The sequence below is a fragment of the Xiphophorus couchianus genome, chromosome 3 (genome assembly GCF_001444195.1).
Source record: "Xiphophorus couchianus chromosome 3, X_couchianus-1.0, whole genome shotgun sequence".
In the NCBI taxonomy this organism is placed as follows: Eukaryota; Metazoa; Chordata; class Actinopteri; order Cyprinodontiformes; family Poeciliidae; genus Xiphophorus; species Xiphophorus couchianus.
The window spans coordinates 16,892,018-16,910,951 of NC_040230.1; the positions used below are offsets into that span (position 1 = coordinate 16,892,018).

Below are 18,934 nucleotides of genomic sequence, written 5' to 3' on the forward strand. Positions count from 1 at the left end.
ACAAATGACATGTCAGAAACTATGGACTGAAACGCTGTCATTTCACTGATGCACCTGACAGCACATCTCCCACTCCCACTTCCACTCCCACACACATGCACACACAAATATGTAACTGCAGCTGAGCTGTGTGGGTGGAAGAGTAAAAAAACTTTTAAAAGAGGGACACTGTGCTCATTTCCTGTCAGTAATAACCATAAACCACCCAACAAGATTGACTAGAAATTAATCATTGGATCACAACAGAAAATTGCTACACTGCTGTTGGTGTGGCAGTAATCATAGAAAATGACTTCAAGCGTTAATGATTGTTAGGAGGTTCAGTACCGAACTGAAGGCAGCGAGCCACTGAAATTGAGGCCATTTAAACTGGAAATTGATGAGTGATTTAGCAGATGAGTGTGCTGTTTCAAAGATATGGCAGCAATTCATCAAAACAGAGGTTCATTGTGATTTTTTTCCCCTCCATTTTTTCTCCTCCATCTCCTCCCTTCAGCAGTACCCCACCCCGCTCCTCCCCAGCCCATCTCTGTAAATACCACTCTTCAATTATTGACACTAAACTCTGAAGGGCATAAAGACCAGGCATGGCCTTCCCACCTCCAGCGCTATTCAGCAGAAAGAAAAGCACACATACACACATAAAGAAATGCCAGGCCGGCCTCCTGCCGCGAATCACGCACTGACTGGCCAAAACAGAGCGTGCAAGCACAACACACAGCAAATACATTACCTCATACTCCTCTGACTCGATAAGCAGTTTGGCTGTGGTGATGCGAGACTCGTACGGAGGGATTTCATTCTGGAGGAAGTGGGGGAAAAAAAAGACAGAAAATAGTAATAAAGGACGATTTGACCACCTTTGGAGGAGTGTTTACACGAGAAAAATCAAACAGAGTTCTTCCTTCCTTTGTCTGATAATAACATGATCCAATTTCAGGCTGCAAAATGCTCCGCAGCTGCATGGCTGTTAATCTCAGTCAAAGTGTCAGCAGGCTGAGTTCGGATCAACCTGCAGGTGAAGATAAGAGTCATAACTGTGGAGTTACAGGGGGTTTGTTCTACCAAATCATCACAAAACCCTTTCCTGTATCACATTATTCTTTTTTTTTAAAATGAGCCCTGATATAATTTATTTGGAGATATTAAAATCTAGCACTGCAGCCATTATTTTTCCCCATTAGAGTGACTCCTGGTGCTGCCTTTCATATCAGTTTTTTTCACGCAGTGTGACTTAACAGCACACGTTTGTGAAGGGCTTGTGTCATCTTTTTTATTTTTTAATGTTCGCCCGTTCATTATCTCCTACTTTTTTTTTAAAAATTTATCTTTGCCGGTGTCCTTAACGTCTGCTGCAAAGCACACTGTGACAGCCAGACTAGTCCAAAAAGGTTTTTTGAAATAAACCTGAATAAAGATGCACCAATTAAATTGGATGGTGACTGGTGACAGAATACCACCAGTTTTCCAGCTTAACCAGCGAGTCAGGAGCTCAGTTAAGACACCACCATAAGGCTGCAAGGACAAACAAAAACCAGGATAAAACCATTACCAGTTTTAATACTTTATGTGAAAACATTTTTAGATATCTGGATTTGTTTTTAAAAATTAAATAAAGACAAAGCTGTTTGTGATCATCTTATGGATTAACCTCCTGGTTTTGATTGTCCAAAACACTCAGACACAAGCAGATGGGAGTAAGCTTACATTGGGGGTGAAAACCCGGTGAAAACCCCCTATTTGAAACTCGCTCTTTAAGAAGCTTCTACTCTTTCGGACACTCTGCCTTCGGCGTGTCATCATTTCGCCTCCATTATGGGGTCTAAAACTGTTCTTAGGAGCGTTAGACTGAGAAATAATTTCTATGATGAGCTCAGCAGACTTGCAGTTCCACCAGGTGTTTGCTAATTGCTGCTGCTGCTAGTTTGTTGGAGTGGAGAAGACAAAGGGGAGGGGTGCTCTGTCAGATACAAAAAATTGTTTTGCTATGGGCAGAAATGCATGCAAAATTAAAGTTGAGCATACTTTGCATTCAACATATTTATCACCAAACCTTCATCACTTCATGTGGCTAATGGGCATATTTCTGTGACTTCAATAGTCTTCTGCACTGAGCTGAAATATAGGGCCTCAAAAGTCCAAGGTTTTAGAAATGCACAGGCCAATACTCATGCATGAAGCAGCGTGAGATGTTCATGTGATGGAGGAATAGCATAGATATTCTGAGCTGTACTTGCATAAAATTATCTTAGTAAAGTTATGCTACAATATATAAGTTCTTGCTAAGGGACAAACATGCATGTTTAAATTATAGGTCTACTCCTGTTATTCTAATTAATTCAATTGAATTCCTATGTAAACTTTAAAACTTTGAAAAATCCCCAGAGTGAAAGAGGCTATCAGAAGATTTACGTTGTCTTGTAGAAATAATAATTGGAGCCATCGCAATACACACACCAATAATGATACAAAACTTAAATTTCCTTACACCGCTGCCAACAGCAACACTCTTTAGTGTGGCTGCTGATAGTAAAGTTCAGAGGAACATGGAGCTTATTAAGACAGGTATGAAGAGGTTAAGAGTGAAGCAAAATTCCTCTAGTTTATTATTGTGAGCTTTTAAACTTCTGATGCTATTAAAGACATTGGATTTGAAAGGTTTGGCAGCTTTTGGAAATCTTAAGAGTTAAGCTAAGCAACTGCATTGTCCAGGGAATAAACTAGAGTTTCTGTAAGGCTAAGTTCGCTAAGTGATGCTGTTGTCCTTTCGGCACTTCTCTCTAATGGATTGCCTCAGTACAGCAGCTGCCTCCATACGGACTTGGCAGATTTTTTTAAAGACCGATGCCATTCCCTACGCAAACCCCTGATTATCCCCAGGTAGGAACAGGATTCGAATGGGGAGTCTCTGGGGCCATGGCCACCTGCTCTACTCCTGAGTCACTTCTGCCTGCTAAGGGCCCCAAAAGTTCTGACTGCTAATAAAAAAAAAGTAAAGATGCTAAAGTTACATTAAAAAGTGGCCTCTGTGATAATGCTTTTTAAAAATTATTTTAAAGGCTGTGTAAATCCTAACACTTGAAATGTTAAGATTAACATCAAAGCCAGAGATCTGAACTTGGCCACAAAATTCTGAGCAGTGCATTTCTTAACCTGAATATAATTTGTGGCAGTGAGAGAAATAGCAACCAGAAAACAAGCTTACCTGTGTTTCTTCTTCTGTCGTGGAGGAAGCTGCACTTTGCTTCTGCGCAGGTAACCACATGCCAACACTTTTCAACAGGTATTCCTTCCCTTCCTATAAACAAATGAAAGATCCATGTGATGATCAAATTGTGTAAAATCTTTTAGATATGTCTTCTACGAACATAAACAAATGCAAATATTCTCAAATTACACACTGGTTAATTGATTCTCCATAGACATTAATGACCAATTATTATGATTTAATTTAATTATTGTAAATAATAATCAATGCAGCTTAGCTGAAAGAAAAATAAATAAATAAATGTTGGTCTGAGGATGTATGGATAACTAAAAAAAATCTGGGGCAAGCCTGATCCCTAAAGGCTTCATTTGGTACTGCATTGGTTGAACTCTTGATCACTTCCCAACAATTTAAAGATCAACGATTTGAGATCTTGTTGAAAACTTACTCAAACCTGTTGAATCTAGATCATATTTGAAGCTCAAGGCTGTTTCCTGCTGTCGACACGGATAAATGGGACAACACAGTGAAAAAGCTAAGTGAGTTATAATTATAATGTTACTTTCATGCTTCGTTAAAACTCCATTAACTCACAGGAATCCATCGTGTCATTGATGGGAGATATAATGTAAATGCTCCTCTTTAACCTTTATTGTTAATTTTAACCCATGATAACCCACAGTGATAACTAATCAACCTCCTGCTGTGGTCAAGAGTTTGTGATTTCAAAACATTAACGAAATGAGAATGTGCTTCGCCAGCGGTGGTGACGAAAGACTGTAACTAAAGATAAGCTTTCACTCATTTAAAAGCTACAACACATTCTCTGGCATGTGTTGCAACTTTCAGTTTCTCTAGGAGTAAGAAAAATAATATTTTGTCACCTACATCACTTAGGTGTAAAATAATCACAGATCATTTTTTACAATATAACAAAAAACAAAGAGTTTGACTGATTTAGAATATGTTTTAGTTTCAATCTATAAGATCAATGCATATGTTAACACATTTAAATATTAAAAAGATATCAAAATAATCAGATTTTTTTTTCTTTTTTTCACAGAATGTATCTAAATTAATAACTAATTCATAATTTTTGGTCCATGATCGAATCAAAAAGCAGAAAATAAACCCCAGAAAGTTTAAGGTTGCATACTCTGAACGATACAATTCCTCAATTTTCTATTTAATTTACAAAAGATAGATAAAGTGACTTACAGGACATTTGTGTTTCTCTTTGTTGCAAAACTATCTTTTCAAAATAAAATTATAACCAGTTAGGGTACATTAAACCTCGAAGAAAATCAGAAATTGTCACTAATCAGGAAAACGTGAGTAGTGCATATCTACAAGAGTTTTATTGTAAGTTTTTAGTAAAAAAGAAAAAGATAAAAGTAAAATTTCAAGAGATATTATTTCAGCTATGTAACACAATATTTTCATGAATAAAGAAATATTCAGTCACAAATGACACTGTTTCAATAATGTATGTTCACAGTCAATTAATTTACAACATTGATTTATGAATAAATAATATATTTATTAAATACTTCACACTGCAGGAGGTTGGGTGATGGATTTATTATTATATTATTTTTAATAAATATAATTATGGGTCCATTTAGTTTACACAAATCCTCTATGTTCTTCCAGGATAAAACTGTAAGGTTGATGTAGCAGTTTTCTCCGAAACTGAGTCCAACATGCTTCCTCATCTCTTTCAATTTATCAGATGACTACATGACCTGAATGATCTGCCCAGTAATTAACATTCCAATTGGCTTTACCCATCTGTGTGTGCGTGTTAATGTAAGTGTCCATCTGCTGATTAATGGCATACAATTCAATCTGCTCAGAATAATTAACTCGGCAGATTCCTGATTTAATGTGGCGATAATTCATCTGGAGTCCCTGTGTGAGTGCGTGGACTGACCTGGTTTCTCTCTGTACTAAACAGGTAACTGGCCATAAGCTGGAGAGCCTCCGGGTTGTCATGGTGATACTGTAAAGCTTTATCAATGAACTCGCGGCACTTGTCTGCAGCTCCCTCCTCCATGCTACAATCAGAGAAGCAGAAAGAGCCAAATGTGGAGTTATCGGAAATGACTAAAACGTGAGAGAGTATTTCTGGTTGTCAGCAGTGCAGGTTGTTCTGCTGCGGTACCAGAGGTCTGTTAAGTAGATCTCAGCCAGGGAGCAGTAGGCCACGCTGACATCCTTCCTTGAAGGGACCTCGTCATTGTCATCCGTTGTTCCAGCGGCTCCAGCCTGAGCAGCACAAGGCAGACTTCCTGACTTAGAGATTATCATACGAAGTATTTAATATGAAAACATAATGAATAGGAAAGTATTTTTACATCAATAGTTACATAATGTTAGGAAACACTTGTCTATGGTCCCAGAGGAACTTCAGTTGAATAGGCCATTAATGCTGAAAACATGGCTGTGTCAAGCAGAAAAAAATCTGAATTATAAATGAATAACTAACAAAAAAGCCCCAAATGCCCTCTTCTTGTTCAGTGCAGCGTATACACATTCTGCAGAATGACATATTTCAACACAGAGATTTTTTCTGTTAATTCATCAGTCTTAATGGAGACATCTGTACTTTAGTAATTATCTGAAGAAAGACATAAACACCCACTAAATATTTTAAGAACTAAGTCACATCTAAGATTAGTTTTGAACAATTTAGTCTCATTAAAAAAACATTTCCATGAAAATACCAAATAGTCTTTTTTCAGCATTTATTTTATCTGCTTTTAAGATTTGAAAAAGACACTTTTCTGTCAGTGTTTAGGATTTTTCAAGTGACTCCAGGATATTTTAGTTAATTGTATCAAAAATCTAACACATTTGTCCACACCATTGTTCAGGCTTTTTATGGCGAACAAGAAATCTAGTTTATTTTATAAGAAATAACACACATTTTTAACTAAACAGGTAAAACTTCTAGGTGAAGGAAACAACGCCTGTGCTTCCTAAAGCTGATGATCACATGAAGACCCTTCATCATCATGTAACTTGTTTATAGAATCTATCCTTTATAGGAGGGGTACTTTAGACCACAGCACCCTCCTGTGGACAAAACATAAAGTGTCTTAAATTTCAACTAGAATGACATTTTTAAACTGTTCATCTTAAAAATACACACGCACAAGATGCCTCATTATAGGACCTATCTAGATACATTTAAGATATTCACATTTTATCAACTATAACTACTGAATTCCATGTATTTTATTGGGAGTTTATGTTATATAATGTGAAAATAGTGCAGAATTGTCAAAAGGTAGGGCATAGATTTTTATTCAGCCCTCTTTATTCTGATTCCCAAAATCCAGAAGAGACTGAAGAGATTTTCCTTAGAAATAATTATTCAATAGAAATTTGTTTGAGATTATTGGAGAACAAGGGCATAAGGTTGTGCAGACGTTTAACATCGGGATTAGATTTTTTTTTTAATGATACATCTCTTAGTAATGCACTCTTCAAATCTGGACATTGCATAACAGCAGCAAAGAAAAAGTCATCACTGAAAAAAAAGCTCCACAGTTTGCAGTTTCAGACAACATGTGGGAAACGTGGGACACACACAGAAATGGTTAACACAGCCGTGCATTTGCACCCCACCGACTGCCTGGTCAGGATTTGCATTCAGTATCTATTGCATCTGGAGTTACTGAAGCCTGTAATCTAAACAATCATCTCCTTAGCAATGGACATTATTAATATAAAATTAAAGAGACCATAGTGTTCAAAATCTATCCATCATTTACACAAGCTTGTACATGCAGAGTCGTGGTGTGTTGCTTCCTATCTCCAGCAGTCATTAGACGACCCTAGGAAGGTCCCCAGTTGGTCACAGGGCTACACACAAAACAAATAACCATGCACCCACACTCAGACTGAGGGGTAATTTAGAGAGACAATTTAACCTAACATTTATGTGCCTGAACTGTCAGAGGAAATCCACAGACCCTGAGAGAACCCTATAATGCACTGGGGGAACATGCATCTCCATGGACAAGAGCCCAGGCTAGGATTTGAAAACAGGACCTTCTTGCTACAAAGCAACAGAACAAACCATAGTGCCACGGTGCAGTTCAAGACTCAAATGGTTCACTGTACTAAAATGTCCAGCTAGAGATTGTTAAGCTTTATTAACACAAGTTTGTAGCCTAAATTTACCTTAGCTGAGACACAAAAAAAAACTGTTGTTCTGGTGAGATGAGACCAATTTAGAATATTTTTCTTATATGTACAACACTGTCTGTGGCACTGTCTAACCCCCAAAACTAATATCTTTATGATGAAATATGATGGCAGCAGCATTCTGTGAGAATTCTTTACTTCACACACATGGTCAGACCCCACTTGTTTTAGATCAAGGAATATCCATCTGCTAGAAAGGTTGAGTCGAGAGCCAGACCTAAATGTAATTGAGAAACTGGCAAGACATGAACATTGTTTAGTTATTAGTATGAGCTTTCTTATGAGGATGAATTTGCAAAAATTTTAGTCTTCAGCTGTGCAAAGCTGGTAGACATACACACAGAAGAGTGACCGCTGTTCCTGCAGGAAAAGATTTTTCTGCAAAGTCATCACTCAGAAGGGTTGACAACAAAAGCATGCCACAAGTTTGTTTTTTATTTCTAAAATATTGTGAAAAGCATTTATTATTTTCTTTTATCTTGGTAATAATACACTATTTTGGATTGGTCTACCACATAAACTACAGTATCTATAAATATAATTGTAATTAATATATAAATATATTTAAATATATTAAAGCTTGTAGTTGTCTAGTGACCAAATGTGGATAGGTTCAAAGGGTATGAAGTTGTTCTCACTAACCTCTGTTTCCTGCTTCTCTAGAACTGATAGAAGAACTTGTATTCCTCTTGTGTAATAGTCCACAGCCTCCTGGCCGGAGTGAATTTGTCCCAGATACATGTATTTGCTATGACCAACATCCGGGCTTAGGTCTATTGCACGGAGAAACACTTAGGAGCTGGTAAAGGAAGCCCAAACAATTCCCATATCAGGACAGAATGAACAAAATACACAATGCTTTAGTGACTAATCAGTAGATAATGTATAAAGAAAATAAAGTCACAAAAGGATATTGATTTAGCTTTCTGCATGTCTCCTAATTCAGAGCAAATGTGTCCCAGCATGTCAAGAGCTTGTAGGTTGTTGGAGTCCACATCCAAAGCTCTCTGACAGAAAAGGCCAGCCATGTCAAAGTCAAAACTGTCCATGTACTCCTGAGTCTGAACACACAAGATAAATAAATGTACAGAATAAAGCCTAGCCACTTTCTACGGTGATAGGTTTAATTTTTAAAAGCACCTTCTCTAGTAGTTGCTGTACAGAGTACTTTTCAGCTGTCTTCTTCTTGGCTTTCTCATGCATTCTTACTTTCATCCTTTCTTGAGGTGACAAATCAACAAACCCTCCATCTGTGGAGATGAAACACAGGCGCGAATGAAAAGTTGATAAACGGCACGAACACATTTTACATTGGATATAACAAAAAAATAATAATAATAACAATAACACTGCACAGCTGACCCCTGTTTTGACGGTGGTCCTTCCTCTTGGGTTTATTTTTCTTCTTGTTCTTAGCCTGACCTCCCATACTGATAAATAACGCTCGTTACTCTGTACAATAAATTTTGCCCCTTAATAAAAAGCTTTTCCCAAATATACTCCACGCGTGCTAAAGAACTCTGAACAGCAGGCGGCATGCAACACGCATGCGGTAAGTGCTGAAGCTGGGTGCGCCCCATTTGCGACTTGACGAGGCAATAAGGACGCCGTGTAGGAGTGGTTTGTACACAATCCATCTCAAACAGTGCATCTGTCGTGACATGTCCATTTCTCAACCGGCATGCTCGACCGACGCCTCTTTCACTGTCATTGACATTTAAGCATATTTCTAAATAAAGTTATTTGATCTGCAGATTTTGATTCCCACCCTCCTGACGCTGTACATGCGTCAGGAGGTGAGCTCTGGTAAATTGTATGTAATTTTTGCTTTTTGTTAACGGCTGTTGATATAATAATCCAGGATCTGTTTGACAGATTGCCTCTAACCTCCTTCAGCTAAAATAAATATACATAATTTCCCCTATATTTAAAAGGGAAATACTCGTATCATTGCGATCATTTCCACCCAGGTCATTCACCGGCTGATTGTTAAGAAATGCATCCACAGTCACAACTACGGAGACAGATAATGAACAAAATACCAATCATACTGAATACATTTTTAAAACTTAGCAAGTGGAAACGTAAAATATTTTACATCTAGTGTTATGTTCGTTTTTGCAGAAATATTCTGAAAGCTATAATAAAAAAAAATTAAGTCATAAACTGTGTTTTAAATTTACCGATCCATTTCCGAGGATGTGCTAAACGTGATCGACAAGGTGACGAGCCAATCAGGCAATGCGTCGAGAAAACGCCTCGTGACGCATCTGGAACGTTCTCGATTTCAACCAATAGTATAGTACGTCAAATGGACGCAGTATTTTTTCTTCATTTTACAATTTGTTGTAAATAAACGAATGACAGAAATGAGGCTGGCGGTGAAATTGCTCAACAAAATACAGTCTACACAGACCCCCTAATACTCGAGTCTATTTTGAGGTAAGTGTAGAATATTTACGTCGAAATAATGACAAACTGCAGTCTCTCACGACCGTTATATCTGCCGCCGCCCTGGAGTGACAAGAAATTGAATGATAAGGCAATGTAAGGTTAGCTGAAAGGTGTTAATGCTAATGCTTGATGGTGCCACGTCAAGTTACCTAATATTTTAACTTTTGCTTCGCCATACTGTAATAAAGAGTGAGCTGTTCGCTCGTTGTTAAATATTTCGTTGTTTATCATCCGTTGTAACCACCTGACGTCAACGAAGCCGCTAGCCTTTTAGCTTGGCTGCAGAGCGAGCAAGTGTTCAAATAACTATTAGCGCCAGGTTCTGTAAATACTTAAAACGTGATGTGTACGGTCATTGCGTATATAATATAGCGTGCAATTTTTATGTTTCATTAGAAATGTAATTCAAGAACACTTCCCAAGCTAAATTGTGTTGTACAATTAGTAAACGCCCAAAAATCTTTCTGAATTGTTCTTCATAATTCATCACTGCTCATGTCAGTTTCGACAATAGCTCAAAAGTTTTTGCTTTTTTTTTTCAACAACAACGTAAGAAGCTGTAGAATAAATTTTCAAAAGCTTTTAAAAGCTGTGACAGAGAATATTATTTTACAAAAAAGTTTATGTAATGCTTTTTTATATTTTATTTAAAATAAAATAAAATAAAATGTTCTAATAATTAACTGTAACTTGAAAACTGAAGAAAACAACTTGATCTCATCAGAAAGTGGCAAGAAAATGCGCCACGTTTTGTGGAACATTTTGTTTTCCCATGGATGGTGGAAGATTATTTTGGGGAAAACATTTAAAGCTACTTTTTTGCAGACATGCAGAAAAGTCATCAAGACAGAAGATGACTTTTCTGGCTTAAACAAAAACAACAACAAACAGACATTTTTTTTCAGAAAGCTTTTTTTCCTTCATATGGTCAATTTTGTTAACTTAAATCACTGAATTAAAATAAAATGTACACAGATGACTATGATGGCTATTAGAAAAATAAATCATAATTTACCAAAACCAGAATCTGCTGATCAAACATTAAGAAGAAATTGCAATTACTACCAGCTTGGAAATATCTATTTGGTAAATGTTTAATACAGTGATCAGTTAGGTCATTATATAACTCAATTTGACTAGAGGGAAGCAGTACTTTACAGCACTTTGTTTGAGAATATCAGTAAAGTACAAATCTGTGAATATCTGTCCAACTATACAAAATCCAAGCTCCTCTGTTACTAAATATAACAGTTGTTTTGTCTGTTCTTGAAGTCACCTTAACCAAAAGCAAATCTGGATTTGTGTTTGTGTGCTGTTGCCTGGCAGATTGATGTTATACCTATGCTCCATTTTGCTGCCAGCCCCTGAGCTCAGACGAAGTTGGACCACAGAGAGAAGTTGTGGCTAATGCCACAGGTACACACTGCCCTGGGAAGTGGAGTGTTGCGATTTGGAAGAGACTTCATTAAGAACAGACAACCTCTCTTGTCCCTGCATGACAGTCGGACCGAAGAGGGCGTTACTAAGGATTTGAAGCCAATCATGTCAGAGTTAAATAAGGAGATGGTTGATTTGGTTTGGGGAAAACCATCAGGGGGAGGAGTTTCCACTTCGATCTTCCGAAGATGGTCTCAAGGTAGGGCTTTTGTTGTGATAACCACAGTGAGTCCATGTTTTCAGTTGTTTAGAAATTGGCAAACATTTGATATTTTATTGGAAGAATATATCTTTCTGCCAGGCTAGACAGGCTAGAGTTTATCAAACTATTTTGAACATTTTAAATCTTACTCTTTTATTTTTTATGTATATGTCTGTTGTTAGTCTTTGTTTTACTAAAGATCCAGCTGAAATTTTGTTTATTGTGTGCCTAAATACGTATACAAAATGAATTACTGGCTCACTGTTGAATGAAGACTTCCCTTTTTTACAGGGTTTGTTTTTAGTGAGCATGAGCAAACGGCTCTGAAACAGTTTGAAGGAGGACCATGTGCTGTGATTGCACCTGTTCAGGTAAGTTTCTCACTGCACAACAGCCTGAATATTAGTACATTCAGTGGCAACAAGATTAGATCATTGAATGTTAAATAAGTGGCTAACATGACATGTAACTAAAATTCCAATTGCTGTGAACTGAGTTTGTTTCTTTGCAGGCTTTCCTTTTAAAGAACATTCTTTTTAACAGAGAACATTCCACATGGAGACAAATGTCAGGTAACTTCCATAAAAAAATATTATTGGTTTTACTGTTTTCCTTATGTCTAACCAAAACAATTGATATTTTCATGTTTGTCTCTGTTAGAAGAGGAGCAGAAGATGGCCTTGTGTTCAACACTGAGTGAAATCCTTGAGTCTGCATGTGCCAGCCCCTCCACAGGATTCTGTTTTGTGACATGGGCCAAGGGACAGAGCCCATATACTAGCACGCTTTCTAAGACCCAGACACAGTCTCAAACACAGGACATGCCAAGACCAGAGAGCAGTCAGTCGCCACAGGAACAGCAGCCAAGTTAGTCTTGTATCATCGCCCACTCACTGACTGCATCTTTTCCTGCCCAACTAAATACATTTTACTGAAGTTTGACAGACTAACTCTGACAGTCTGATGTTTTGTCTCGATGGTTCTGTGATTGTGTTTTCTTGTGTTTAGCTGCTTTGGCTGCTGAGGACCTTGGCTTTGAGCAGTTTCACAGCGTACTTCAGTAAGTGAAGATTATTACATTTTTATCAAATACCATACTAATATTTCCTCTCATCATAAATACCTTTCCCAATATGGTCTGGTAAAATGATGACTACTGTGGAGGGAGGGATTTAAAACAAACAATGAGATTTGACAGTTGCTAAAGTGCAGGATTTTTATAGTCTGTTGCATTTTTCTCAGAAGCATGAGGAGCATAAAAAGGAGGTCTCAATTTATCTGTCTTGGCTTTTAAATTGAACTTTCAATTTCACTCTCCTTACAATTTGCCAACTCTCTGCTTTCATTGATTGCCTTGTTGAAAGAATGCTTACACACAAGGTGTCTGTTAAAGACACACCAGCAAATTAAGTATGTGCACGGTTGAGCTTGCTGTGAGAAACATTGAAATTTGATCACATAGTCCCTGACAGCTTAGACTACAGTCAGCAAAACGCAAAGCTTGCTCAAAGCAAAGAGGTGCATGCTAAATAAGACAGCTTCACTGGTATTTTTTTAATGAGCAATAGGATGAGAAGGATGGCTCGCTAATCCCTAGCGGTCTAATTTTTCTTTGTCCTGTTTTGTCTTGCATCATATTTTTTTTTATCTTTACACATTAAGGACTGGCAAACACAATCCATGTCCTGTGACAGTTTACAACCTGACACCCTTGGAATTTACTTTCTGTTGTTTCATTTTATTTTCTTATAATTCGTATATATATATATATATATATAGTTTATTTTTTGATTTTATTTTTTACTATATACTATTCTTACTTGCTGCTTTATCCTGCAGCAAGCGAACTGTCCTGTCAGTGTCTGATCTCAGAGAGGAGGTGCTGTCTCTATACCAGTCCTGGAGGGGGTGCTGTGGGGTTTTGCTTTTCCTTTACTCTGTCATCCTCACTAAGGTAAGGGGAAAAATGTAGCAGGGGAGAAATGGTAATTTCAAATACTGATGGCGGTAATATGATTTCTGAGATTAAGGGGATTTAAAAAAATAAAGTTAATTAGGTACAAATCGAATATTCGCGTTTGGATACTTACTCAAAAATATGTAATGTTCAAACTTTATGTGGAGGTTGCAAAGATTTCTAAATGTTCAACAAATGTTATCTTTTGCTCTTTTTTGCAGGGCATAGAGAATATTAGAAATGAAATCCAGGACCCAACAGAGCCCCTCATAGACCCTATACATGGTCACGGAAGGTATACAAATCCATCTTCTTGTTTCTTCAGCATTAAGCTGACTTAAAATGATTATCATTCTAAGCTGTTTTAGTTTACATTATTAAAACAAAGTAGATTTTTGTTTTTATTAAAATTCTATTGCTAATTAAAGACTTTGCTGTTCTTTTGTCTATACTTCTCTTTATGATGGTGAGAGCCCAAAATTAGAAGTGATGGAATGCCTTAAGCTGCATTTTTCATCCTTTGTTTATCCCCGTTTGATACATTGGGATCTTTTGTCAGCAAAACATAAAGGATTTTGTTATTTTAACACTTTTCCATTAATTTCTTGTACAGCACATTTTGTATGTGTAAACCATATATATGACTGATTTTATACAAATACATTATCCTTGCCTACTGCACCTCTAAACCTGCTGCTGGTGTCTCTCCCTGCTTGCAGCAAGCTCCCACATATTGACAAGATAAAAGGGATGCAGAACACGTGGGAATAATGTCTCTCTTTTCATGATCAAGCCCAAATTAAGTTTAATTTGGGCTTAAAGTTGACCATTGTCTCTATGGAAAGTTCTGCCACTCTCGGCTGCACAAAATCAGTTTAAGTTTGAGTTTATGGATGCGAGAGAGAGCTGAACACATCATATACATGATCAGCATTGTGAAGTTCAAAGTTTCTCTAAGAAATGTTAGTGGCTCTTAAGAACATATTGACTTTAATATTGTATGCAGAGCTCTCCCTATTTTCTTCACAAAGCACATATGTGCACAGCAGATTTTGTTTCTTACATAAACATTGGTTTTCTTGTCCTTTTCTCGTTCAGTCAGAGCCTGGTGAACCTCCTTATAACCGGCCATGCCGTCTCTAATGTATGGGATGGAGACAGGGAATGCTCCGGCATGAGTAAGAGCTGGCCCTGATGTTGAAAAATAAATCTCATTAACACATAGAGCAAGTAGTAATCCTAGTTTTAACCATATTTCTCTGAGATTAGTTATTGGTTTAATTTCATATCTTCACATATTAACAGTAAATGACTCAATCTTCCATCAATAATATCAATGTTCACCTCTCTTTTTAATTCTGTTTATTTTTTTGTAGAGTTGCATGGAATTCATAAACAAGCATCTGTTGGCTTCCTCACGCTTATGGAGTCACTGCGCTACTGCAAGGTACAAACACATGCAGAAGATAAATGAGAAGAATAAGCAAACTGTCAAGCTCTTGCTAAGTGTGCTGAAAACTTGTTTGTTTTTTTAAACTACAGTTTACTTTGATCGAGAATTCAAGATGAACACAATTGAGCTGAGCACAAAAACTTACGAGTAAATAAATATTTGATTCATGTTCCTTTTAACTCTGAGATCTGGTAAATTTCCAGTAAAAGTAACAAACTACAACACTTTTTAAAAGATTTAGAAGTAGACTGTTCAAACAAATCAAAAGGACACAACACACTTTCTCACTTTAATTTTCTGCTTTTATGTGAAACATAGAACAGTACCAACAACCTAATTGCTATTTGTATTAAAACACTACATTTACAACACTCTTAATGCACAAACCCCGTCTTGAAACATGGTGGCAGCATCACACTTTGGGGAAGCTTCCCTTATGCGGGAACATAGTCAGAGAAATGAGAAGATAGATGAAGCTAAATACAGTTATGCTGGAAGAAAACTTGTTGGAGGCTGCAAAAGACTTGTGAATGTGGCAGAGGTTCACCTTCCAGCTGGAGAGAAAACAAAACTTTCAGCCAGAGCTAGAGATGGTGATCAAAGCAAATTTTTACGTTAAAAGTGTAAAGCTTAAATACAATTAAGAGGGTGGGAGATACACCGGAATCAAGCAACTGTATTACCATTAGTTGTTATGAAAATGTTGTATATATTGAAAACAACTTAAGAAATTTGACTTTACACCCTATAGCTGTATCTGACTCCTTGAAATTGACCTGAGCCTTTTTAAGAACCTCCTATGCTCTCCAACACTTGGCCTTCAGCATATCATCACAACAATGCTTCTCCATACTATCCATTGATGCCATTTGCAACTGTCTTTAGAAGTGTCACGATTTGTATAAAAAGTTCAGCAGATGCGCCGTTCCACCAGGTTTTTGCTGATTGCTGCTGCCGCTAGTCTGGTAGAGCTGTGTGGAGGAGGAGTCGGGGATGGGTGATTTGCTTAGGTGACTGAAGCTCTGAGGCAAAGCTTTGGGTAAATGAGTGTTGCATTGCAGTAACAGGCTTTAAGGCACCCCTGAATTACTGCCATGGGGCATTCAAGGATTTCTCTAACATGCATGAAGGAATTAAAGCAACAGTCTGGCTATGTCTTTGATAAGAAAATAACATCTTAACATGATATAAAGCTCAAAAAAGTCGATTTTGCATAATAGCTTGAATGTGTTTGCCTTGGAGCTTCAGTCACCCAAGCAAAGACTTGAAAATTGTTGAAACCATCTCCATCCAAACTGACTTGCAGGTAAAAATGTAGAGACTTGCTTTCAAAGAATTACAACTCAAACTGGAACTGGAGTTTTGACTCGGAGGGAATGAATACATATTCATTCCACATTGCTCAGAGTTTCATTTGTAAAAAGTTATTTTTCCTATTCTTTTCTCTTCGTGTTGGTTTGTTGCACAACATTCTAATAAAGTACTTTTAGTGTGGGAGGGAATCGTGTTCAAAATGTAAGAAATACTTAGGGCATTTATACACCTATAAAAGTGTTTCAGTTTCATTGGACAATAAAACTGAAACACCTCTCATTTTAGTGTGGGAGGTTTCATGGCTAAATTGGACCAGCCTGGTGGCCAATCTTCATTAATTGCACATTGAACCAATAAGAGCAGAGTGTGAAGGTCCAATTAGCAGGGTAAGAGCCCAGTTTTGCTCAAAATATTGCAATGCACACAACATTATGGGTGACATACCAGAGTTCAAAAGAGGACAAATTGTTGGTGCATGTCTTGCTGGCGCATCTGTGACCAAGACAGCAAGTCTTTGTGATGTATCAAGAGCCATGGTATCCAGGGTAATGTCAGCATACCACCAAGAAGGACAAACCACATCCGACAGGATTAACTGTGGACGCAAGAAGAAGCTGTCTGAAAGGGATGTTCGGGTACTAACCCGGATTGTATCCAAAAAACATAAAACCACGGCTGCCCAAATCACGGCAGAATTAAATGTGCACCTCAACTCTCCTGTTTCCACCAAAACTGTCCGTCGGGAGCTCCACAGGGTCAATATACACGGCTGGGCTGCTATAGCCAAACCTTTGGTCACTCGTGCCAATGCCAAACGTCGGTTTCAATGGTGCAAGGAGCGCAAATCTTGGGCTGTGGACAATGTGAAACATGTATTGTTCTCTGATGAGTCCACCTTTACTGTTTTCCCCACATCCGGGAGAGTTACGGTGTGGAGAAACCCCAAAGAAGCGTACCACCCAGACTGTTGTATGCCCAGAGTGAAGCATGGGGGTGGATCAGTGATAGTTTGGGCTGCCATATCATGGCATTCCCTTGGCCCCATACTTGTGCTAGATGGGCGCTTCACTGCCAAGGACTACCGAACCATTCTGGAGGACCATGTGCATCCAAAGGTTCAAACATTGTATCCTGAAGGCGGTGCCGTGTATCAGGCTGACAATGCACCAATACACACAGCAAGACTGGTGAAAGGTTGGTTTGATGAACATGAAAGTGAAGTTGAACATCTCCCATGGCCTGCACAGTCACCAGATCTAAATATTATTGAGCCACTTTGGGGTGTTTTGGAGGAGCGAGTCAGGAAACATTTTCCTCCACCAGCATCACGTCGTGACCTGGCCACTATCCTGCAAGAAGAATGGCTTAAAATCCCTCTGACCACTGTGCAGGACTTGTATATGTCATTCCCAAGATGAATTGATGCTGTATTGGCCGCAAAAGGAGGCCCTACACCATACTAATAAGTTATTGTGGTCTAAAACCAGGTGTTTCAGTTTCATTGTCCAACCCCTGTATATATTTAAGCTTTTTGATTGAGGCAAATCCAAGTTACACAAAATAAGTAAAGTATTTTCTAAAACGATTGTGAGATTATGAATCTTGGGATTTTAACATATTGTTGCAACTTAAGTCACAAAGAGCTAAAATTTTAATATGGATGTGCAAAAGAGAAATCAAGCTATCATAAAAATATGGAAGCCAGTCTGCAAATTAACATAATGAACCTGTTGAAGTGTGCACGTGTTCCCATAAATACACAACATACATGTTCTCCTAACAAGGGGAAAGATCATTTTGGTGAATATGAGTTTTTAATTTAATCCTGATGGTGTTTGGGGAGTTAATTTTTGTAACTTGTCTTTTCTGTTCAGTTAGTCAGTACATTTCTCTAATGAAAAAGACATGTTTTATTAGAAGCAAATGCTAAATCATAGTGGTACTTGCCAAAAATAGATTCTCTCCTCTTATAATCTATTTTATCTATTTTAGGTCGGGGCATTCCTCAAATCTCCAAAGTTCCCTATTTGGATTCTTGGCAGTGAAACACATCTCTCTGTATTTTTCACCAAGGCAAGTTGAGTGCACTCATCCAGCACATATTTCACACACCGACACAGAGTGTGCAACACAGGCAGATATTTCTCAACAGGTTAGAAAAACTAAAATAAGGAATGTGCTCAACAGATTTAGTTTTGTGTAGATCAAATATCAGTGTGTGTGAAAAAACAGGTGAGGCAGAGATGGAGGGGGAAGGAATGTGAACACAAGAGATTGTCTTATATGGCAGGTGCTGTATGTTGGATTGTCACCAATCAAGTATCAAGTGGGGATGAAGGGAATTAAATAGTACATTTGTTATATTGTATGATGTAAAAGTCTGCTAGGCTTCAGTAAAAGACACCAGGTTTACCTTTGCTGTCAGGGCAATTATAACAATGTGGATTGATGTTCCAGATTTTTTTTTCTTGGTAGAGTTTAGTCTCAAACACTCTCAGCATTCATATTTGACTAAATGGATAATCAAGAATGAGACGATTGCGTAATTTGAATAAATTATTTTGTGCTATTAGAGTGTGGCTGTTAATGTGGTGTGAATCACAAACTTGCTGCAAATGCAAGGGTCACATTAACAAAGACATTTAACTGAACAAAACTTTTCTGCTGTGTTTGCACCCTTTTAAAAATAAAATG

The 18,934-nt window shown here is 37.7% G+C and overlaps 2 protein-coding genes across 4 annotated transcripts in view; one reads left to right on the forward strand and one right to left on the reverse strand.

Annotated features, from left to right (window-relative positions):
• Positions 1-8,999, reverse strand: part of LOC114142192 (probable assembly chaperone of rpl4) — a 33,785-nt gene extending 24,786 nt beyond the window's left edge. Inside the window, exons 1-8 of the mRNA XM_028013334.1 lie at positions 8,786-8,999; positions 8,564-8,673; positions 8,338-8,484; positions 8,066-8,215; positions 5,373-5,476; positions 5,142-5,265; positions 3,206-3,298; positions 734-802 (exon numbers count right to left, since the gene is read on the reverse strand). Of these exons, the coding sequence (XP_027869135.1) occupies positions 734-802; positions 3,206-3,298; positions 5,142-5,265; positions 5,373-5,476; positions 8,066-8,215; positions 8,338-8,484; positions 8,564-8,673; positions 8,786-8,852 (864 nt within the window). The 5' untranslated portion in view covers positions 8,853-8,999. The remainder of the gene's footprint in view (positions 1-733; positions 803-3,205; positions 3,299-5,141; positions 5,266-5,372; positions 5,477-8,065; positions 8,216-8,337; positions 8,485-8,563; positions 8,674-8,785) is intronic.
• A 712-nt stretch (positions 9,000-9,711) lies between these two features.
• The window catches only part of mindy3 (MINDY lysine 48 deubiquitinase 3), a 35,372-nt gene continuing 26,149 nt past the window's right edge, over positions 9,712-18,934 (forward strand). Inside the window, exons 1-11 of one of the 3 annotated variants that reach the window (XM_028012859.1) lie at positions 9,712-9,865; positions 11,204-11,513; positions 11,808-11,887; positions 12,028-12,088; positions 12,177-12,383; positions 12,525-12,576; positions 13,356-13,470; positions 13,695-13,768; positions 14,572-14,651; positions 14,850-14,920; positions 18,233-18,313. In XM_028012859.1, coding sequence (XP_027868660.1) covers positions 11,285-11,513; positions 11,808-11,887; positions 12,028-12,088; positions 12,177-12,383; positions 12,525-12,576; positions 13,356-13,470; positions 13,695-13,768; positions 14,572-14,651; positions 14,850-14,920; positions 18,233-18,313 — 1,050 coding nt within the window. In that variant the 5' untranslated portion in view covers positions 9,712-9,865; positions 11,204-11,284. The remainder of the gene's footprint in view (positions 9,866-11,203; positions 11,514-11,807; positions 11,888-12,027; positions 12,089-12,176; positions 12,384-12,524; positions 12,577-13,355; positions 13,471-13,694; positions 13,769-14,571; positions 14,652-14,849; positions 14,921-18,232; positions 18,314-18,934) is intronic. The other 2 variants (XM_028012860.1, XM_028012861.1) reach the window with 2 other exon arrangements.